The following is a 24,682-nucleotide window of genomic DNA, read 5'->3' as shown; positions in this document are numbered from 1 at the left end:
TCACTTTTTAGACACAGTGCAGCAGCTGGACTTGAAATGTTTAATGCCATTTTTTTTTCATGAGTACTCTGAACTCTTCTGACATGTATTGTGGTCTTTTGTTTTTGTTTATAGAGAATAGAGGGGTTTTTTTATATACATAAAAAAATTATTAAAGTTTCTTTATCTTTTTTCTTTTTATGAAATGATAAGAGGAGAATTATCTTACTTTTTATTACATATTATTAGATTACTACGATGTATGATCTTGATAATGTTTATTTTACCTTTTATATGTACTGTTATTGATATAGATATTTGAGATAATTCTCTTGTTTGCCCTTTTTTTAAAATTAATAGAAAGATTGATATATTGATATACATATATTGTGGTCTGATGTCACTCATAATTTCTTTAGGTAAGTCTTTTCTGGTGAAGATAACCCTCAGAGTAGAGATAGTCTTTGCTGAGGTGTTGACTTCATTGGTACGACCTCCTGCTACTTCGAATGAACATCCACAGCAATCAGGAACATGGAGTCCATGAATGGCCTAGCAAAGTCAATATGCATTCTTAGTCATGGTGAAGACGGTCACTCCCATGGGTGTAACAGTGCCTTTGGGGGTGCATTTTGAACTTTGTGATATCCTGAACAACTTTTAGTCAAGCCTTCAATATGACTATCTATTTCCGGCCATCACACATAACTCTGGGTGAGACTCTGATCTTGACTGTACCCAAGTGTCCTTCATACAGATTTTCTAACATTCTGCTGTGGCGTTTAGAGGAACCACAACATGAGATCCACACATTCTTTGACCTACCAACAGTTGGTCTTGTCTCACCAAGAACTCTGGAAACATAGGGTTGCCACGAGCTGGACATCCTTGCATGGTGATGTCATGGACTTTTGACAATGTCGAGTCATTCCTTGTTTTGCTTTGTATTTCCACATTTGTTACTGGCAACTGGTTCACCACTGCAGTGTGAAACACTTCTGTCGGGTCACAGTACGTATGAAGACTTGTCTTCTTCAGTTGCCAACGATGGAAGATGTGACAAGCCAACAGCATTGCTGCGTTGGTTGGTACCCTTGAACTCTATGTCATAAGAGTGGGCTCCTAGGAATAGTGACCAACATTGTAGCAGTCATCACTGGAATTCCCTTCCTGGGAATGAAAATGGACACGAGGGGCTGGTGATCTGTCACTAGTATAAACTTTTGTTTGTAGAGGTAGTGATGGAACTTCGCTATTCCCCGTACTAGACTAAGGGCCACTCGGTTGATCTGTGTGTAGTTGCATTCTGTGCTCACCAATGATCTGTAAGCAAATGCAATTGGACGTTCAGATCCATCTTTCATAATGTGTGACAAAACAGCTCCAATGTCATAAGGGGATGGATCACACGCTAGTCTGATGGGCAGCAATGGGCCATAACGGGTGAGCAGTTCATCCGATGTTATTAGTCTCTTTGTTTCCTTGAATGCTCTTTCACATCTTTCTGACCATTCCCACTTTGCTCCTGTCTGCAACAGTGCATTCAAGGGGTGCAGCACTGTAGCAATGTTTGGGAGAAACTGGTGGTGGTAGCTTACAAGGCCCAACTGTGCCCTGAGTTGTGACACATTTTCCAGTTGGGTGCCTGCAGCACCTCTTCAGTCTTCTCTTGTGACCTATTTAGTCATGCTTGTCAATGACATGTCCACAATATGAGATTCCATTCTCGAAAAGCTCACACTTCTCCCTCTTTGTGCGCAGACCATAATCACTCAGCCTGGTAAGCACCTTACCAAGGTTCTGGAGGAGCTCTTCATCATTCTTGCCAGTCAGACTTGAATCTGAGGAGGACCAATATCCTTGTGGGCAGGGGGATGGGAACCAGGATGACAGATCTGAGGATGAGCCAGCAAGTTTACAAGTAGATAATGGGTGTCACGTGAATGTAAGGAAGGACAAGCCAATGATTGGGTACAAATGCAGACAGAGCAAAGAGTTAAATTGTACCAGAGACAAAATTTAAAAGGGCAAAGAATGCAGAACTGAAGGTGCTGTATTTAAATGCACATAGCATTTGGAATAAAGTGAATAAACTCATGGCACAATTAGAGATTGGTTGGTATGGCGTTGTGGGCATCACTGAATTGTGGCTGAAAGAATGTCATAGTTGGGAGCTTAACATCCAAGGATATACTTTGAATTCATACTGCAATTTGAGAGGGAGAAGCACAAGTCACATGTCTCAGTAACACAATTGAATAAAGGGAATTACAGAGGCGTGAGAGAGGAGTTTGCCCAGGTGGATTGGAGGAGGATACTGGTGGTGATGACAGCAGAGCAGAGATGGTTGAAGTTTCTGGGAATAGTTCATAAGGTGCAGGATAGATACATTTCTCAGAAGAAGAAGTAGTTCTTAAATGGCAAGGGTAGGCAACCGTGGCTGACAAAGGAAGTTAAGGACTGCATAACAGCTAAGGGAAGGGTATATAAGGTAGCAAAAATGAATGGGAAGTTGGATGATTGGGAAATTTTTAAAACCCAACAAAATGCAACTAAAACACGAGGAAATCTGCAGATGCTGGAATTTCAAGCAACACACATAAAAGTTGCTGGTGAATGCAGCAGGCCAGGCAGCATATCTAGGAAGAGGTACAGTTGACGTTTCGGACCGAGACCCTTCATCAGGACGAAGGCAACTAAAAAGGCTATAAGAATGGAAAAGATAAAATATGAGGGCAAACTAGCCAATAATATAAAGCAGGATACTAAAAGTTTTCATGTATCTAAAGAGTAAAAGGGAGGTGAGAGTTGACCACTGGAAAATAATGCTGTGAGGTAGTAATGAGGGACAAAGAAATGGCAGTTGAACCTTGCATCAGTCTTCACTGTGGAAGACACTAGCAGTGTGCCAGAGGTCCATGAATGTCAGGGAGCAGGAGTGAGTGCCATTGCTATTACAAAGGAAATAGTGCAAACTCAAAGGTCTTAAGGTGGATAAGTCACCTGGACCAGATGGACTACATCCCAGAGTCCTGAGAGAGGTTGCTGAAGAGATAATGGATGCATTGGTCATGATCTTTCAAGATTAAATTGATTCTGGCATGGTTCCAGAAGACTGTAAGATTGCAAATGTCACTCCACTCTTTAAGAAGAGAGGAACGCATCAGAAATGAAATTATAGGCCAGTGGCTGGGAAAGTGTTGGTGTCTATTATTAAGGATGAGGTTTCGGGTTACTTGGAGACTAATGATAAAATAAGTCAAAGTCTGCATGGTTTCTGTAAAGGGAAATCTTGCCTGACAAATCTGTTAGAGCTTTTTGAGAAAGCAACAAGTAGGGAGGACAAAGGAGAGGCAGTCGATGTCATTTACTTGGATTTTCAGAAGGCATTTGATACGGTGCCACACAAGAGGCTGCTTAAGGAGATAAAATCCCATGGCATTACAGGAAAGATAATGGCATGGATAGAGAAATGGCTGACAGGCAGGAGGTAGCGAGTGGGAATAAAGGGGGCCTTTTCTGGTTGGCTGCCAGTGACTAGTGGTCTTCCTCAGTTGGGACCGTTACTTTTCACATTGTTTGTCAATGATCTGGATAATGGCTTTGTGGTAAAATTAGCAGAAGATATGAAGATAGGTGGAGGGGTAGGTAGTGCTAAGGAAGCAATCCCATTGGAGGAGGACTTAGACAAATTGGAAGAATGGACAAAACATCGGCAGGTGGAATACAGTGTTGGGAAATGTAAGATAAATGTATTTTAGTAAAAGGAACAATAGTGTAGACTATTATCTAAATGGGGAGAAAATTCAAACAAAGGGACTTAGGAGTCCTTGTGCAAGACTCTCAGAAGATTAATTTACAGGTTGAGTCTGTGATAAAGAAGACAAATGCAATGTTAGCATTCATTTCAAAGGGAATAGAATATAAAATCAAGGAGATAATGTTGAGCCTTTATAAGACAACAGTCAGGCAGCACTTGGAGTATTGGCAACAGTTTAGGGCCCCATATCTCAGAAAGGAAGTGTTGTCATTGGAGAGAGTCCAGAGGAGGTTCATGAGGATGATTCCAGGAATGAAGGGGTTAACATATGAGGAGTGTTTGGCAGCTTTGGACCTGTACTCACTGGAATTTGGAAGAATGCATGGGGATCTCATTGAAACCTACCAAATGTTGAAAGGACTAGATAGGGTGGATGTGGAGAGGATGTGTCCTATGGTGGGGGTATCCAGAACTAGAGGGCACAGCCTCAGAATTGAGGGATAAACTTTTAGAACAGCGGTAAGGATGAATTTCTTTTAGCCAGAGAGTAGTGAATCTGTGGAGTGCTCTGCTATAGACAGCTGTGGGGGCCAAGTCCATGGGTATATTTAAAGTGAATGTTGATAGTTTCCTGATTGGTCAGGGCATCACAGGATATGGCGAGAAGGCAGGTGTATGGGATTGAGTGGGATTTGGGATCAATCATGATGGAATGACAGAGCAGCCGCGATGCGTTGAATGGCCCAATTCTGCTCCTATGTCTTATGGTCACGATGATGTCACCAGGTAACATTGTGTTTCTGGGATACCTTGGGGCACTTGGTCCATTGCTCTTTGTCAAGTTGCTGGAGCTGATGCGATGCCAAAGATGAGATAATTATATTGGAACAGTCCCTTATGAGAGTTGATTGGGAAGAACTTCCTGCTCGACTCCTCAATTTCCATCTGCAGATAGGCTTGTGACAAGATAATCTTTGAAAACCTCTCCCCACCTGCCAAAGATGCAAGAATGTCTTCTATTTAGTGGCAGCGGAGCCTTCCCCATCACTCGGTCCGAACCGGAGCGCCGGACGGGGCTTTACAGTGGTCACTCCAGGGAAGTGTCTGGGGCACCTTGAGGTCTCCGCTGTCACTTCTGTGTGGTCGTCTGCTCCGGAGAGGTGCTGGTCGGAATGGGCCGTGTCTCCAAGCGCTCTGGCACGGTAGCAGACTGCAGGTCTCCGGGAACGTGGTGGGCCTCGCTGGTCGGGTCCAGGTGCGGTCCGGAGTTTAAGAAGCAATTCTGGTGCGGTGGTCTCCAGCTGGGTCAGTAGCTTCGCCAGGGCGTTGTTGATCTTGATCTTTCTAGATTGGAGGTTTAGAAGGGTTTCTCGGGTATAGGATAGTGGAGGGGGCAGTTTGCTCGGGAGAGCACGCGCAAAGTCGCCAGTTACCGGCACCATCTTAGTAGAGATGAGTTTGAGTTAGTAATGATGAGTTTGAGTACAAAGAGGAAATTAAGAACCTGGTGGCATGGTGCGAAGACAATAACCTATCCCTCAACTTCAGCAAGACGAAGGAATTGGTTGTTGACTTCAGAAGGAGTAGCGGGCCGCACAACCCAATTTACATCGGTGGTGCGCAAGTGGAACAGGTCAAAAGCTTTAAGTTCCTTGGGGTCAATATCACAAATGACCTGACTTGGTCCAACCAAGCAGAGTTCACTGCCAAGAAGGCCCACCAGCACCTTTACTTCCTGAGAAAACTAAAGAAATTTGGCTTGTCCCCTAAAACCCTCACTGAATTTTATAGATCCACATAGAAAGCATTCTTCTAGGGTGCATCTCAACCTGGTATGGAAGTTGTCCTGTCCAAGACCGAAAGAAACTGCAGAAGATCGTGAACACGGCACAGCACATCACACAAACCAATCTTCCGTCCTTGGGCTCACTTTACACCACACGCTGTCAGAGCAGTGCTGCCAGGATAATCAAGGACACGACCCACCCAGCTCAAACACTTTTCGTCCCTCTTCCCTCTGGGAGAAGGCTCAAGAACTTGAAGACTCGTACGGCCAGATTTGGGAACAGCTTCTTTCCAACTGTGATAAGACTGCTGAATGGATCCTGGACCGTATCCTCCAAATATCCGGGCCTGCCTCTTGGTTTTTTTTGCACTACCTTACTTTCCATTTTTCTATTTTCTATTTATGGTTTATAATTTAAAATTTTAATATTTAGTTAAACCCAATCCCGATTCTCACAGGGGGTAGTGAATACAGTACCTGGAAAGAGCTGCCACAGGAAGTGGTCAAGTGGCACAAATGCCGTATTTAGGAGGCATTTGGACAGGTACGCGGGGGAGGGGTTGTAGGGACATGGGACTTGCAGGGAGGACAGAGTGGGAGAATGCTTTAGTTGCCATAGACCAGTTGGGCTGAAGTGTCATTTTCTAGGCAGTATTGTTCTATTGCTCTAGAGAACACAAGAGAGTAGAGCACAGAGCAGCACAGCACAGGATCAGGCTCTTTGGCTCACCATGCCGACAATACAAACCAATCCCAGCTGTAAACCAGCACACGATCCCTATCCCTCCCCCTCCACTTCCACCTGTCTGCAGGCGCTGAGCCTCACCTGCCGGAAGTCCGGGGTGAAGGGCCCGAGGTAGGCCACCACGCTGGCACTCAGCAACACATCGCCAATGATGTTCTGGCACGCATCCTCCAACTGCCTTGCAACGCTGGTCCATCGCTCCCTCTCCCCACTGAGACCATCCATCAGCTTCTCTGCACGTTCCAGCTTCAACCTAGAACCAAGGTAGCCTGTCAGGGGCAGGAGACAATGTGCAGCACCCCTCAAACCCACTGTCTCCTCTCTCTCCCCTGTAACGCCAGGCTGCTTGCCATGGCTACTTGGAGGCTGGTGCTAGGAAACTGTTCAATAATCTTCGAACAGTAGAGCAGCAACTGTCTGTGAGCCTGGTGGTATCTGTATCTTCTGCTTGATGAGACGGTGAGGACAGAATGTTAGCGTGTGTGGGTGCTGAGTGAGAAGTGTGGACGGTGAACACGGAGTCAGGGTCAGAGACTCCGAGGCGAGTTTGCTCTGGGATTGGTTTAATGCTATCACATATGGAATGCGTGCCTACCTATCTGACAACAGAACATTCGTGATCACACTCAGCATTTGGAGCTGATGCACATCATCAAATCCGCCAATCAAAACCAGGAAACATTGGAAGAAATCAGTAGGCCATGCCACATGTTTTGTTTCAGACTTGCAGCATCTGCAGGATTGGATTGTACAACATTCCAGGCAAATGTTTGCTGCAGAGCTCGGTGTCTGGGAGCTGGGGGCCGAAGGAACTCACATGGTCACTTGGATGCTGTGTTCTAGCTGCTGTTTCTCCGTGAGTTTCCGGGACAGCTGGCTCTGCAGCCCCTGCAGCCTGTTCCCAATCTCCAACAGCTCAGCCCTCTTCTTGATCAGCTTCTCCATCTGCACTGCCAGCTCCGCTTCGGCAAATGCCAGCTTTTGTTTCTTAGGGGCAACCACCTGAAAGAGATCAGCATGCACTTACACCAGACAGCTGCCACTGCTCGGGCCAGGTGGTGTGATGGTGGGAGGCTTTGCAATCTGAGCTGCTGAGAAAGCCAACCCTCTCAGCTTTGGAGCTTGGCTCTCTCCTTTGTTTAAGGATGCATTAAGATCAAGTCCAACCCCACATAATGCTGATGGACATCGGTGCTCCCTCTGGGCCGTCAGCACTGCACTCAATGTAGTATTTGCTGATAACAACAAATTGAGTGGGAAAAGGAAAGGTGCCGAGTCTGCAGAGCGCTATGGATGGGTAAAGTGAGTGGGTAAGCGTCTGGCCAGATGCAGTACCATGTTGCTCATTGCCAGGTCAGCCACTTTGGAAGGAAAACTGGAAGATCAGATTATTATTTAAATGGTGAAAGATTGCAGCATGCTGCTGTGTGAAGGCTGGTTTGCAGGTGCAACAGGTTATCAGGAAGTCAAATGGATTGTTGGTCTTCATTGCTTGAGGGATTGAATTTAAGAGCAGGGAGGTTATGCTGCAACTGTACAGGGTACTGGGGTACGCAGGTTCACCAGACTGATTCCATAAATGAGGGAATTAGCCTATGAGGAGAGATTGAGTTACTGAGACTATATTTGCTGAAATTGATAATGAGAGGGGACCTTATAGACATATATAATTTCAAAGGAATAGGTAAGGTCGAGGCAGGAAAGTTCTGTCTATTGGCAAGTGAGACTAGAACTAGGACATACAGCCTCAAGATTCGGGGGAATAGATTTAGGATGGTGATGAGAAGAAGCTGCTTTTCACAGAAAGTAGTGAATCTATGGAATTCCCTGTCCAGGGTAGCAGTAGACGCTATCCCGATAAATATAAGACAAGGTTGGATAGGTTTTCACATAGTAGGGGAATTAAGTGTCATGGGGAAAAGGTGGTAGGTGGAGATGAGTCCATGGCCAGATCAGCCATGATCTTATTGAATGGTGAAGCAGGCTGATGGGCCAAATGGCCTGTTTCTGATGCTCCTGCTCTCCTGTGTGCTCTGGGTTTCCCACTCCTGGCACCTTGAAGCAATGCACGGATACAGTGGCCATGCAGAACCTTCTAGACTCACTGGAAGGATAACAACCAACATCACTGTCTCTCCCAGAACACCAAGGCTGGTTTATAACAGGATGGCTGATACCTTAAACGAGAGCTTTGTGGGTGTTACATGTTCTGCATGCTGCCCTCTCACCTTGGGTCAGGGTTCGATGGGAATGAGTCACCACGGCTTGGTTTACCTTTGCCATATTATCGTAGATGTCTATGGCCTGGACCCAGCTACAGAGGCCCTCACAGGCTGAGGACACGTTCCTGATGATGGCTGGCTGGAAGTCAGGGTTGTTGATAAAGTCCTTTCGGATGTGAGCTGCCACCTTTGCAGGGATGTTGTCTTTATTGAAGTCCTGTGGAGGAGAAGCTGTTAAGGGGCGAATGTTACACAGGAGCTAGTTAGTTCCACTCTCTGCTTGACCCAGGCTTCCCCTGACTGCCAGGTTTTGAGAATGCAATCAGTTACTGCCGTATCACTCAGCTAAACTGCTGCCTAAATTAGACACAGAGTGAAGCTCATCAAACACACGTCACAGTCACACTGCACGGAGACAGGCCTTTGGCCCATCTCATCCATGCTGTCCAAGCCCCTATCTGTGCTATACACAATGAATGCTGGAGTAACTCGGCAGGTCAGGAAGCATCTGCGGAGGGAAATGAACAATTGACAGTTTGGGCCAAAAATCTTCTTCAGTCCAGCTGAGGGGTTTTATCACCACAATCTCACAAGCAGAGGCCTTGCTTTCAGGCCACAATGTTGTACCAAATTAATTACACCCTATCCTCGTTATATACGTCTTCAGACTATGCGGATTCACAGTTATGCGAGGAACCTATTTCTACCAACGTCTCATTGTATGCATCCAAAATTCACAGTTATGCGAGTAGCACTGCCTTCCCGCCAATACAAGTCACGTGCGCACATCTCATGGTCTCACTTCCGCCACTCTCGCGTTGGTTTTGGCAAGGTGTGGATGCGCGATCTTAAACTTCTGTTCGTTTTACCTACGGTGCAGTGATTCTGTGCTTGAAATATTTAATTATGCATCCCAAGTGTCCAATGTCATGTCTTGGGCCATCAGCCGAGCGGCAGAGAACCGCTTTAACACTGGAAAAAAAGTTGGAAATCTAAACAGCATGGCATCAGCTGAAGGTAACACAGCCGTGGGACGCTACTGTGGGGAACAGAATATTGCCTTTAAAGTTCTTTACTTGCTAACAATGCGCCAGCCATCCTAAGCATTTGGACAGCATTCATCCTAACATAACAGTGCGTTTCCTGCCATCTAACACAACATCGCTGATTCAACCACTCGACCGGTGTGATCCACATTCAAGGTGTGCGTATTTTTTTTTACCGCGAACTATCTCTCAGATGCTGCAAGCAACAGACGATTTTGAAAATCCCGGGAGTTTACCAACGGTGAGGGAATGGTGGAAGTCGGAACACTTGGCACAAATGGCGATGGACATGGACCCAAGTTTAGAACAGAGTCAGCATTTCAGATGTTCCCTGCTGTCAACCCTTCATCCCTACAAGCAAATTTAAAACAAAATGCTGCTAAGCAAACAACCCTCACCATTTTATGCAAATCACTGTAATTTGCTGCTGCTGGCAGTTCTAAGAGTTCTGTGCATCTTCCTTCACCCCTTGCTGTGCTTGATATTATCCTGACAACCACAACCATCCACCTTATCCGTGTAAAGCTGCCCGACACCACAACAACCACTCATCTCCCGGAGCGAACACACCTGCCACTGTTGGTGAATACTGTACACCAGAGGATGTTAACTTTCTGTGATTTATTACATTGATTATTACCTTTAATTGATTAAATGTAATATAAATGTTGTCTTGTAGTACTGCTTTTGTGTCGTATTGGTATAAAAATATGAATAAATTACAGATAAAACATATTTAGGAAGCCCTCTGGAACGCATTCCTATTTTCTCCATTTAAATAATTATTCACATTATGCGATTTCACATTGTGCATCAACTTCGAGGAACGCATCCCTCGCATATACTGTAACGAGGATAGGGTGTACTACAACACCTAACTAAGCTAATCCTTCTGACTACAGAACGTCCATGACCTAAGCCCATGCCCTTCAGCTTCAGACTCCGCAATCCTGGGAAAAGACCGTATCGATGCCCCGCCCCTCAGCCTCCTACACATGTGATAGGAATGTGATGTCTTGTTGCTGAGACTGTTCTCCTGACTGTGAGCTTACTTCTTGGAAGAGCTGTTAGCAGCTCCATAGTATGGAGCCACTGGTGATGAATGAACGGCTTGCCCATTCCTCACTGACATTACTCTGAGCTCGGGAGGCAAGCTTGCGTCTCTGTGACTCAGGCAGCTTCATACTGCAGTTCCAGTGCGAGTTCGAACTGTGCTTGCCCAGGGAGCATTAAATTTGGTATAAAAGAAACAAGAAGTGGCGAGGATCCCGAGTGGGAATATCTTCACTCAGAGGGTGGTGTGATGTGGAACGAGCTGCCAGTGGCAGTGGTGGATATGAGTTCGATTCCAACATCTCCGAGAAGTTTGAATAAGTACATGCATGGGAGAGGTTTGGAAGGCCATAGTCTGGGTGTAGATCGATGGAACTAGGCAGAGTAAAGGTCTAGCATAGATTAGACTGGCCAAATGGCCTGCTTCTCTGCTATAGTGCTCTATGAATCTATGACAAGAGCTGTACTGTAGATACGGTTACAGCTTTTGCTGCAGATTGCTTTTGACAGTGTTTCACTCCGGCCCACACCAGGTTGAGGTTATATATTCACCCCCAGTTTACTGACAGTGTTGCCACTCTCTCAGCAGGGGCAGATCCCATCAGTCCCTTGCAAAGTGATCTGTAGATGTTGGTTACACTTGGAACAGACCGGTCTGGGAGAGCAGGAGGTGGCAACACAGCGGTTGGGGAGTATGGAGGGGCTGGGGAGGGGGTATGGAGGGGCTGGGGAAGGGGTATGGAGGGGCTGGAGAGTGGGTACAGAGGGGCTGGAGAGTGGGTACGGAGGGGCTGGGAGGGGGTACGGAGGGATTGGGGAGTGGGTACGGAGGGGCTGGGGAGGGGGTACGGAGGGACTGGGGAGGGGGTACGGAGGGGACTAGGGAGTTCAAGGAGTGCGGAAGGTGGCCGCAGAGAGAGTGCGCAGTGCAAGAGAGACCCGCAGAAAGGAAAGTGTGTGCAGGAGATTTCTTCAGAGAGGAAGGGCTGTGTGGGAGATTCCCGCAGAGAGGAAGGACTGTGCAGGAGATTACAACAGAGAGGAAGGGCTGTGCAGGAGATTATGGCAGAGAGGAAGGGCTGTGCAGGAGATTACCACAGAGAGGAAGGGCTGTGCAGGAGATTACCACAGAGAGGAAGGGCTGTGCAGGAGATTATGGCAGAGAGGAAGGGCTGTGCAGGAGATTACCACAGAGAGGAAGGGCTGTGCAGGAGATTCCCACAGAGAGGAAGGACTGTGCAGGAGATTACCACAGAGAGGAAGGGCTGTGCAGGAGATTATGGCAGAGAGGAAGGACTGTGCAGGAGATTACCACAGAGAGGAAGGGCTGTGCAGGAGATTATGGCAGAGAGGAAGGGCTGTGCAGGAGATTACCACAGAGAGGAAGGGCTGTGCAGGAGATTATGGCAGAGAGGAAGGGCTGTGCAGGAGATTACCACAGAGAGGAAGGACTGTGCAGGAGATTCCCGCAGAGAGGAAGGGCTGTGCAGGAGATTATGGCAGAGAGGAAGGGCTGTGCAGGAGATTACCACAGAGAGGAAGGGCTGTGTGGAGATTCCCGCAGAGAGGAAGGACTGTGTGGGAGATTATGGCAGAGAGGAAGGGCTGTGCAGGAGATTACCACAGAGAGGAAGGGCTGTGCAGGAGATTCCCGCAGAGAGGAAGGGCTGTGCAGGAGATTACCACAGAGAGGAAGGGCTGTGCAGGAGATTACCACAGAGAGGAAGGGCTGTGTAGGAGATTATGGCAAAGAGGAAGGACTGTGTGGGAGATTCCCGCAGAGAGGAAGGGCTGTGTGGGAGATTCCCGCAGAGAGGAAGGGCTGTGTGGGAGATTCCCGCAGAGAGGAAGGGCTGTGCAGGAGATTACCACAGAGAGGAAGGGCTGTGCGGGAGATTCCCGCAGAGAGGAAGGGCTGTGCAGGAGATTACCACAGAGAGGAAGGGCTGTGCAGGAGATTATGGCAGAGAGGAAGGGCTGTGCAGGAGATTACCACAGAGAGGAGGGGCTGTGTGGGAGATTCCCGCAGAGAGGAAGGGCTGTGCAGGAGATTCCCGCAGAGAGGAAGGGCTGTGCAGGAGATTCCCGCAGAGAGGAAGGGCTGTGCAGGAGATTACCACAGAGAGGAAGGGCTGTGCAGGAGATTACCACAGAGAGGAAGGGCTGTGCAGGAGATTACCACAGAGAGGAAGGGCTGTGCAGGAGATTCCCGCAGAGAGGAAGGACTGTGTGGGAGATTGCCACAGAGAGGAAGGGCTGTGCGGGAGATTACCACAGAGAGGAAGGACTGTGCAGGAGATTCCCACAGAGAGGAAGGGCTGTGCAGGAGATTACCACAGAGAGGAAGGGCTGTGTGGGAGATTCCCGCAGAGAGGAAGGGCTGTGCAGGAGATTATGGCAGAGAGGAAGGGCTGTGCAAGAGATTACCACAGAGAGGAAGGGCTGTGCAGGAGATTATGGCAGAGAGGAAGGGCTGTGCAGGAGATTACCACAGAGAGGAGGGGCTGTGTGGGAGATTCCCGCAGAGAGGAAGGGCTGTGCAGGAGATTACCACAGAGAGGAAGGACTGTGCAGGAGATTACCACAGAGAGGAAGGGCTGTGCAGGAGATTATGGCAGAGAGGAAGGACTGTGCAGGAGATTCCCACAGAGAGGAAGGGCTGTGCAGGAGATTACCACAGAGAGGAAGGGCTGTGTGGGAGATTCCCGCAGAGAGGAAGGGCTGTGCAGGAGATTATGGTAGAGAGGAAGGGCTGTGCAAGAGATTACCACAGAGAGGAAGGGCTGTGCAGGAGATTATGGCAGAGAGGAAGGGCTGTGCAGGAGATTACCACAGAGAGGAGGGGCTGTGTGGGAGATTCCCGCAGAGAGGAAGGGCTGTGCAGGAGATTACCACAGAGAGGAAGGACTGTGCAGGAGATTACCACAGAGAGGAAGGGCTGTGCAGGAGATTACCACAGAGAGGAAGGACTGTGCAGGAGATTACCACAGAGAGGAAGGGCTGTGCAGGAGATTCCCGCAGAGAGGAAGGGCTGTGCAGGAGATTACCACAGAGAGGAAGGGCTGTGCAGGAGATTCCCGCAGAGAGGAAGGGCTGTGCAGGAGATTACCACAGAGAGGAAGGGCTGTGCAGGAGATTCCCGCAGAGAGGAAGGGCTGTGCAGGAGATTACCACAGAGAGGAAGGGCTGTGCAGGAGATTCCCGCAGAGAGGAAGGGCTGTGCGGGAGATTACCACAGAGAGGAAGGGCTGTGCGGGAGATTACCACAGAGAGGAAGGGCTGTGCGGGAGATTCCCGCAGAGAGGAAGGACTGTGCGGGAGATTGCCACAGAGAGGAAGGGCTGTGCGGGAGATTACCACAGAGAGGAAGGACTGTGCAGGAGATTCCCACAGAGAGGAAGGGCTGTGCAGGAGATTACCACAGAGAGGAAGGGCTGTGCGGGAGATTCCCGCAGAGAGGAAGGGCTGTGCAGGAGATTATGGCAGAGAGGAAGGGCTGTGCAGGAGATTACCACAGAGAGGAAGGGCTGTGCAGGAGATTATGGCAGAGAGGAAGGGCTGTGCAGGAGATTACCACAGAGAGGAGGGGCTGTGTGGGAGATTCCCGCAGAGAGGATGGGCTGTGCAGGAGATTACCACAGAGAGGAGGGGCTGTGTGGGAGATTCCCGCAGAGAGGAAGGACTGTGCAGGAGATTACCACAGAGAGGAAGGGCTGTGCGGGAGATTACCACAGAGAGGAAGGGCTGTGCGGGAGATTCCCGCAGAGAGGAAGGACTGTGCAGGAGATTACCACAGAGAGGAAGGGCTGTGTGGGAGATTACCACAGAGAGGAAGGGCTGTGCGGGAGTGCCGCAGAAGTTTACAACTTTATGAAACATTGATTAGGTCACAAATGGAGTATAATTTACTTCCTGAGGAGATGGTGGATCCTGATAATTCTACGACATTTAAATAGCTCACGATCTCCCTCCACCGTGAGCTTGCTAAAGCTCGGCTGTGTAAGGTACTCCCGTTAGCCCAGACAGTGGGGCCCCTAATAAGATGAAAACTAACTGGAACCCAGAGGTCTGAGGGGTGTGATTCTGCCGACACTGAGGTCTAACTCACTACACAACATTTCGCTTTCCAGCTTGAAGTCTGCTATTCCCCCAAGTGCAGATGGTGTGGTGTTTGCGAGCTCCACCCTAACTCCTCCAGTTAGTCTACACTAACCCCACAGCTTCAGCACACTGTAACACATGAATGCATCTGCAGTGAGGAATTCAACCCCGCTGGTCAAAGACAACAGTTCTTATTTACTCTTGTTTTACTGAACTTCCCCCTCAAATCTGTGCAGGATCATGCTCTGTCTGCATCCTGTGCTCCCACTGAGACTTGTGACCCTCAGAGACCCCTGACACCCCAATGAACCTGACCTCCAACAATCCCTGGCTGCCAGTGACCTCTACCTTCAGTGACTCTAGGAACTTCATGTCTCCAAGCATCTTCTTGGCAGGAGGCCAGTAGTTATCGCTGTTCTTGCCGTTCACGTCCACCTTTTTATCAGGTTTAATCCCCTCAACAGGAGAGATAAATGTTAACATGGGCTCAGAGTTCATATTGACATCACAGACAGAATACCCTGGTCACACTGCAAACATAGTTCTGAGCAGCCCTATTAGCATGTTAGGAACTTCGAGGCCTAACTCTACAGCGAGGGACTTGCTGGCAGGTGAACTAAAGTCTGGGCTATAGTTCAGGGTTGGGCTTTTCTGGACCGAGCGAGATTTCCGGCCTCACTGGCCCAAAACACAAGTGCTGCTGACATACAGAGCCATCAGCTTTTCCTCCTGAACCTCACTGAAGGGCTATCGACCACCACTTGGTCTGCCCCCTTTTCCAAAGGGCATCTCAGCATAAGCTGCCACACAGCTGGAGAAATTGAAATGGGAGATGAGGAGATGGCAGAGGAACTGAACAAGTATTTTGCATCAGTCTTCACTGAGGAAGACAGCAGGATACCGGACACTCAAGGGTGGCAGGGAAGAGAAGAGTGCGCAGTCACAATTACGACAGAGAAAGTACTCAGGAAGCTGAATAGGCTAAAGGTCGATAAATCTCCTGGACCAGATGGAATGCACCCTCGTGTTCTGAAGGAAGTAGCTGTGGAGATTGCGGAGGCATTAGCGATGATCTTTCAAAAGTCGATAGATTCTGACATGGTTCCGGAAGACTGGAAGATTGCAAATGTCACTCTGCTATTTAAGAAGGGGGCAAGGAAGCAAAAAGGAAATTATAGACCTGTTAGTTTAACATCAGTGGTTGGGAAGTTGTTGGAGTCGATTGTCAAGGATGAGGTTACAGAGTACCTGGAGGCATATGACAAGATAGGCAGAACTCAGCATGGATTCCTTAAAGGAAAATCCTGCCTGACAAGCCTATTTTTGAGGAAATTATCAGTAGGCTAGACAAGGGAGATGCAGTGGATGTTGTATATTTGGATTTTCAGAAGGCCTTTGACAAGGTGCCACACATGAGGCTACTTAACAAGATAAGAGCCCATGGAATTACGGGAAAATTACATATGTGGATAGAGCATTGGCTGATTGGCAGGAAACAGAGAGTGGGAATAAAGGGATCCTATTCTGGTTGGCTGCCGGTTACCAGTGGTGTTCCACAGGGGTCCGTGTTGGGGCTGCTTCTTTTTACATTGTACATCAACGATTTGGATTATGGAATAGATGGCTTTGTGGCTAAGTTTGCTGACGATATGAAGATAGGTGGAGGGGCCGGTAGTGCTGAGGAAACGGAGAGTCTGCAGAGAGACTTGGATAGATTGGAAGAATGGGCAGAGAAGTGGCAAATGAAGTACAATGTTGGAAAGTGTATGGTTATGCACTTTGGCAGAAAAAATAAACGGGCAGACTATTATTTAAATAGGGAAAGAATTCAAAGTTCTGAGATGCAACGGGACTTGGGAGTCCTCGTACAGGATTCCCTTAAAATTAACCTCCAGGTTGAGTCAGTAGTGAAGAAGGCGAATGCAATGTTGGCATTCATTTCTAGAGGAATAGAGTATAGGGGCAGGGATGTGATGTTGAGGCTCTATAAGGCACTGGTGAGACCTCACTTGGAGTACTGTGGGCAGTTTTGGTCTCCTTATTTAAGAAAGGATGTGCTGACGTTGGAGAGGGTACAGAGAAGATTCACTAGAATGATTCCGGGAATGAGAGGGTTAACATATGAGGAACATTTGTCCGCTCTTGGACTGTATTCCTTGGAGTTTAGAAGAATGAGGGGAGACCTCATAGAAACATTTCGAATGTTAAAAGGCATGGACAGAGTGGATTTGGCAAAGTTGTTTCCCATGATGGGGGAGTCTAGTATGAGAGGACATGACTTAAGGATTGAAGGGCGCCCTTTCAGAACAGAAATGCGAAAAAAATTTTTTAGTCAGAGGGTGGTGAATCTATGGAATTTGTTGCCACGGGCAGCAGTGGAGGCCAAGTCATTGGGTGTATTTAAGGCAGAGATTGATAGGTATCTGAGTAGCCAGGGCATCAAAAGTTATGGTGAGAAGGCGGGGCAGTGGGACTAAATAGGATAAAATGGATCAGCTCATGATAAAATGGCGGAGCAGACTCGGTGGGCCGAATGGCCTACTTCTGCTCCTTTGTCTTATGGTCTTATGGTCTTATGGTCACCCAACACCCCACCCATAGTCATCCAATGCCACACCTATTGTCACCCAAAACCCACCCATGTTCACCCTACATCCGTCACCCAACACCCCACCCGTCGTCACCCAATACCTGTCTCACCAACACCCCACCTGTCATCACCCAACACCTATCATCCAACCCCCTACCATTCAACACCCAACACCCCTCTTACCAACACCCATCATCCAATAACACAGCCATCATCACTCACTACCTGTCTTACCAACACCCATCAAACACCCCAACCCAACCTTTAACACCCAACCATCATTCAACACCCCACCATCCTATGCCCAACACCCATCTTACCAACACCTGTCACCCAACACCCCACTCATCGTCATCCAACACCCGTCCAACACCCTACCCAATCATCACCCAACACCCATCATCCAACACCCCACCATTCAACACCCAACACCCTTCTTACCAACACCCATCATCCAATAATACAGCCATCATCACTCACCACCTGTCTTACCAACACCCATCAAACACCCCAACCCAACCTTTAACACCCAACCATCATCCAACACCCCACCATCCTATACCCAACACCTGTCACCCAACACCCAACCGTCATCCAACACCCCAACACCCATCTTACCAACATCCCACCTGTCGTCACCTAATACCTGTCACCCAACACCTCAACCGTCGTCACCCAACACCCCACCCATCGTCATCCAACACCCCACCCAATCATCACCCAACACCCATCATCCAACACCTCACCTGTAGTCACGCAATACCCATCATCCAACAGCCCACCTGTCATCACCCAACACCTGTCATCCAACTCCCCACTTGTCACCCGTCTTACCAACATCCATCCTCCAGTACCCCATTCATCAACACACAATACCCATCAACACCCAACACCCATCATCCAACACCCCACCTGTCATCTCCCAACACCTGTCATCCAACACCCCACCCATCAACACCCAAACCTGCACCCAATGAAACCTAACACCTCTCCCAGACAGACCAATTACCCAACACCCCACTCCATCCATCACCCAGAGCAGACCTACCTTCAGCACACAGATGGCGGCAAGGATGAGGCGGACACCCGCGGGGGTGTTTTGCATCGCCTTCACCATGGCGATGTCGCTGGCCTTCAGTGTGTCCAGAGCCATGATGGCGGCAGTCAGTGCAGGCATAGCCACGTCCAGCTCCTGCTTGCATTCCTCCTGCAGACAGAGCAGCCCGTCACTCACTGCTACCGGCCAACCCTGTCACTTCAACTCACGGGGGAGACACTAATGCCATTTCACCCTCGCACGACTGGGTGGGGGAGTGTCTTGTGTGGGTGGACTTGGGAAAGGACTCTCAAGGAAGGGGGATCCATTGGGTTGCCTCCAGCCGTGAGCACTCTGGCCCTGCCCCAGTGCCCATCCTCAATTCCTGTCCTCTGCAGTCTCTGAGTCAGCACCCAGTGCTGTATGACCCAAAGGTGCCCCCCACTCCTCCGCAAACTTGCCTTCTCAGTGGTAAAGACTGCCCACCCCAGAAGCGAAGTGATAACTGTGTCCGCTCAGCCCAGCCACTGGCTGACCCACTGACCTCAGACTTTACTGCACCGTCAGCAGAGGTCGTCGATACAGAATGGCCAAGAACTGCAACCACAGCATGAGGAAGCAGGGTCACCGGTCGTAGTTCATCAGCCTGGACTGACCCCTGACTCCTTACTCCAACACTGAGACTCAGGAGCACCTGGAGCCACTCTACCAGCTGCTGCAGAAACCTTCCTGCACAGCACCTTGTCTGAACCCACTGGGAATCATTACTCCCAGTACAGTCCATCACTGTGTCCATCATTACTCCCAGTACAGTCCATCACTGTGACCATCATTACTCCCAGTACAGTCCATCACTGTGACCATCATTACTCCCAGTACAGTCCATCACTGTGACCATCATTACTCCCAGTACAGTCCATCACTGTGTCCATCATTACTCCCAGTACAGTCCATCACTGTGACCATCATTACTCCCAGTACAGTCCATCACTGTGTGTCCTTCATTACTCCCAGTACAGTCCATCACTGTGTCCATCATTACTCCCAGTAGTCCATCATTACTCCCAGTACAGTGTCCATCATTACTCCCAGTACAGTCTATCACTGTGTGTCCTTCATTACTCCCAGTACAGTCCATCACTGTGTGTCCTTCATTACTCCCAGTACCGTGTCCATCACTGTGACCATCATTACTCCCAGTACAGTCCATCACTGTGTCCATCATTACTCCCAGTACAGTGTCCATCACTGTGTGTCCATCATTACTCCCAGTACAGTCCATCACTGTGTGTCCATCATTACTCCCAGTACAGTCCATCACTGTGTCCATCATTACTCCCAGTACAGTGTCCATCATTACTCCCAGTACAGTGTCCATCACTGTGTGTCCTTCATTACTCCCAGTACGGTGTCCATCACTGTGTGTCCTTCATTACTCCCAGTACAGTGTCCATCACTGTGTCCATCATTACCCCCAGTACAGTCCATCACTGTGTGTCCTTCATTACTCCAGTACAGTCCATCACTGTGTCCATCATTACTTCCAGTACAGTGTCCATCACTGTGTGTCCTTCATTACTCCCAGTACAGTCCATCACTGTGTCCATCATTACTCCCAGTACAGTGTCCATCACTGTGTGTCCATCATTACTCCCAGTACAGTCCATCACTGTGTGTCCATCATTACTCCCAGTACAGTCCATCACTGTGTCCATCATTACTCCCAGTACAGTGTCCATCATTACTCCCAGTACAGTGTCCATCACAGTGTGTCCTTCATTACTCCCAGTACGGTGTCCATCACTGTATGTCCTTCATTACTCCCAGTACAGTGTCCATCACTGTGTCCATCATTACCCCCAGTACAGTCCATCACTGTGTGTCCTTCATTACTCCCAGTACGGTGTCCATCACTGTGTGTCCTTCATTACTCCAGTACAGTCCATCACTGTGTCCATCATTACTTCCAGTACAGTGTCCATCACTGTGTGTCCATCATTACTCCCAGTACAGTGTCCATCACTGTGTGTCCATCATTACTCCCAGTACAGTCCATCATTACTCCCAGTACAGTGTCCATCATTACTCCCAGTACAGTCTATCACTGTGTGTCCATCATTACTCCCAGTACAGTCCATCATTACTCCCAGTACAGTGTCCATCACTGTGTGTCCATCATTACTCCCAGTACAGTGTCCATCACTGTGTGTCCATCATTACTACCAGTACAGTCCATCACTGTGTCCATCATTACTCCCAGTACAGTCCATCATCACTCCTAGTACAGTCTATCACTGTGTGTCCATCATTACTCCCAGTACAGTCCATCATTACTCCCAGTACAGTCCATCACTGTGTCCATCATTACTCCCAGTACAGTGTCCATCATTGTGTGTCCTTCATTACTCCCAGTACAGTGTCCATCACTGTGTGTCCATCATTACTCCCAGTACCGTGTCCATCAATGTGTATCCATCATTACTCCAGTACAGTCCATCACTGTGTCCATCATTACTCCCAGTACAGTCCATCATCACTCCTAGTACAGTCTATCACTGTGTGTCCATCATTACTCCCAGTACAGTCCATCATTACTCCCAGTACAGTCCATCACTGTGTCCATCATTACTCCCAGTACAGTGTCCATCATTGTGTGTCCTTCATTACTCCCAGTACAGTGTCCATCACTGTGTGTCCATCATTACTCCCAGTACCGTGTCCATCAATGTGTATCCATCATTACTCCAGTACAGTCCATCACTGTGTCCATCATTACTCCCAGTACAGTGTCCATCACTGTGTGTCCATCATTACTCCCAGTACAGACAATCACTGTGTATCCATCATTACTCCCAGTACAGTGTCCATCACAGTATGTCCATCATTACTCCCATTACCGTGTCCATCACTGTGTGTCCATCATTACTCCCAGTACAGACAATCACTGTGTATCCATCATTACTCCCAGTACAGTCCATCACTGTGTCCATCATTACTCTCAGTACAGTGTCCATCATTACTCCCAGTACAGTTTATCACTGTATGTCATTCATTACTCCCAGCACAATGTCCATAACTGTGTCCATCATTACTCCCAGTACAGTGTCCATTACTGTGTGTCCATCATTACTCCCAGTACAGTGTCCGTCACTGTGTGTCCTTCATTACTCCCAGTACAGTCCATCACTGTGTCCATTATTACTCCCAGTACAGTGTCCATCATTACTCCCAGTACAGTCCATCACTGTGTCCATCATTACTCCCAGTACAGTCCATCAGTGTGTCCATCATTACTCCCAGTACAGTGTCCCTCACTGTGTGTCCATCATTATTCCCAGTACAGTGTCCATCACTGTGTGTCCATCATTATTCCCAGTACAGTGTCCATCACTGTGTGTCCATCATTACTACCAGTACAGTCCATTACTCCCAGTACAGTCCATCACTGTGTCCATCATTACTCCCAGTACAGTGTCCATCACTGTGTGTCCATCATTACTCCCAGTACAGTCCATCACTGTGTGTCCATCATTACTCCCAGTACAGTGTCAATCACTGTGTGTCCTTCATTACTCCCAGTACAGTCCATCACTGTATGTCCATCATTACTCCCAGTACCGTGTCCATCACTCTGTGTCCATCATTACCCCCAGTACAGTCCATCACTGTGTGTCCACCATTACTCCCAGTACAGTGTCCATCACTGTATGTCCATCATTACTCCCAAAACAGTGTCCATCATTACTCCCAGTACAGTCCATCACTGTATGTCCATCATTACTCCCAGTACAGTGCATCACTGTGTGTCCATCATTACTCCCAATACAGTCCATCATTGTATGTCCATCATTACTCCCAATACAGTGTTCATCATTACTCCCAGTACAGTGTCCATCACTGTGTCCATCATTACTCCCAGTACAGTCTATCACTGTATGTCCATCATTACTCCCAGTACAGTGTCCATCACTGTGTCCATCATTACTCCCAGTACAGTGTCCATCACTGTGTGTCCATCATTACTCCCAGTACAGTCCATCACTGTGTGTTCATCTTTACTCCCAGTGCAGTCCATCAGTGTGTCCATCATTACTCCCAGTACAGTGTCCATCACTGTGTCCATCATTACTCCCAGTACAGTGTCCATCACTGTGTGTCCATCCTTACTCCCAGTAGTGTCCATCACTGCGTGTCCACCATTACTCCCAGTACAGTCCATCACTGTGTGTCCATCATTACTTCCAGTACAGTCCATCACTGTGTGTCCATCATTACTCCCAGTACAGTGTCCATCACTGTATGTCCACTATTACTCCCAGTACAGTGTCCATCACTGTGTGTCCATCATTACTCCCAGTACAGTCCATCACTGTGTGTCCATCATTACTCCCAGTACAGTGTCCATCACTGTGTGTCCATCATTACTCCCAAAACAGTGTCCATGACTGTGTCCATCATTACTCCCAGTACAGTCTCCATCACTGTGTGTCCATCATTACTTCCAGTACAGTCCATCACTGTGTGTCCATCATTACTCCCAGTACAGTGTCCATCACTGTATGTCCACTATTACTCCCAGTACAGTGTCCATCACTGTGTGTCCATCATTACTCCCAGTACAGTCCATCACTGTGTGTCCACCATTACTCCCAGTACAGTGTCCATCACTGTATGTCCATCATTACTCCCAAAACAGTGTCCATCATTACTCCCAGTACAGTCCATCACTGTATGTCCATCATTACTCCCAGTACAGTCCATCACTGTGTGTCCATCATTACTCCCAATACAGTCCATCATTGTATGTCCATCATTACTCCCAATACAGTGTTCATCATTACTCCCAGTACAGTGTCCATCACTGTGTCCATCATTACTCCCAGTACAGTCTATCACTGTATGTCCATCATTACTCCCAGTACAGTGTCCATCACTGTGTGTCCATCATTACTCCCAGTACAGTCCATCACTGTATGTCCATCATTATTCCCAGTACAGTCCATCACTGTGTGTCCACCAATACTCCCAGTACAGTGTCCATCACTGTTTGTCATCATTACTCCCAGTACAGTGTCCATCACTGTGTGTCCATCTTTACTCCCAGTACAGTCCATCAGTGTGTCCATCATTACTCCCAGTGCAGTGTCCATCACTGTGTCCATCATTACTCCCAGTACAATCTATCACTGTATGTCCATCATTACTCCCAGTACAGTGTCCATCACTGCATGCCCACCATTACTCCCAGTACAGTGTCCATCACTGTGTGTCCATCATTACTCCCAGTACAATCCATCAGTGTGCCTATCATTACTCCCAGTACAGTGTCCATCACTGTGTCCATCATTACTCCCAGTACAGTGTCCATCACTGTGTCCATCATTACTCCCAGTACAGTGTCCATCATTACTCCCAGTACAATCTATCACTGTATGTACATCATTACTCCCAGTACAGTGTCCATCACTGTGTGTCCATCATTACTCGCAGTACGGTCCATCACTGTATGTCCATCATTACTCCCAGTATAGTCCATCACTGTGTGTCCATCATTACTCCCATTACAGTGTCCATCACTGTGTGTCCATCATTACTCCCAGTACAGTCCATCACTGTGTGTCCACCATTACTCCCTGTACAGTGTCCATCACTGTATGTCCATCATTACTCCCAGTACAGTGTCCATCACTGTGTGTCCATCATTACTCCCAGTACAGTCCATCACTGTATGTCCATCATTACTCCCAGTACGGAGTCCATCACTGTGTGTCGATCTTTACTCCCAGTGCCGTCCATCAGTGTGTCCATCATTACTCCCAGTACAGTGTCCATCACTGTGTCCATCATTACTCCCAGTACAGTGTCCATCACTGTATGTCCATCCTTACTCCCAGTACAGTGTCCATCACTGTGTCCATCATTACTCCCAGTACAGTGTCCATCACTGTGTGTCCATCCTTACTCCCAGTACAATCTATCACTGTATGTCCATCATTACTCCCAGTACAGTGTCCATCACTGCGTGCCCATCATTACTCCCAGTACAGTGTCCATCACTGTGTGTCCATTATTACTCCCAGTGCAGTCCATCAGTGTGTCCATCATTACTCCCAGTACAGTGTCCATCACTGTGTCCATCATTACTCCCAGTACAGTGTCCATCATTACTCCCAGTACAATCTATCACTGTATGTACATCATTACTCCCAGTATAGTCCATCACTGTGTGTCCATCATTACTCCCAGTACAGTCCATCACTGTGTGTCCACTATTACTCCCAGTACAGTGTCCATCACTGTGTGTCCATCATTACTCCCAGTACAGTCCATCACTGTGTGTCCATCTTTACTCCCAGTGCAGTCC

At 48.1% G+C, this 24,682-nt stretch overlaps 1 protein-coding gene across 1 annotated transcript in view; it reads right to left on the bottom strand.

Annotated features, from left to right (window-relative positions):
- LOC140186818 (dynein axonemal heavy chain 3-like) overlaps positions 1-24,682 on the bottom strand; it is a 428,385-nt gene that overhangs the window by 109,959 nt on the left and 293,744 nt on the right. Inside the window, 5 exon segments of the mRNA XM_072241409.1 lie at positions 6,352-6,523; positions 7,088-7,272; positions 8,545-8,709; positions 15,041-15,148; positions 18,331-18,489. Of these exon segments, the coding sequence (XP_072097510.1) occupies positions 6,352-6,523; positions 7,088-7,272; positions 8,545-8,709; positions 15,041-15,148; positions 18,331-18,489 (789 nt within the window).

The sequence above is a fragment of the Mobula birostris genome, chromosome 23, assembly GCF_030028105.1.
Source record: "Mobula birostris isolate sMobBir1 chromosome 23, sMobBir1.hap1, whole genome shotgun sequence".
NCBI classification, from domain to species: Eukaryota; Metazoa; Chordata; class Chondrichthyes; order Myliobatiformes; family Myliobatidae; genus Mobula; species Mobula birostris.
This window is presented reverse-complemented; position numbering and strand designations above follow the sequence as displayed.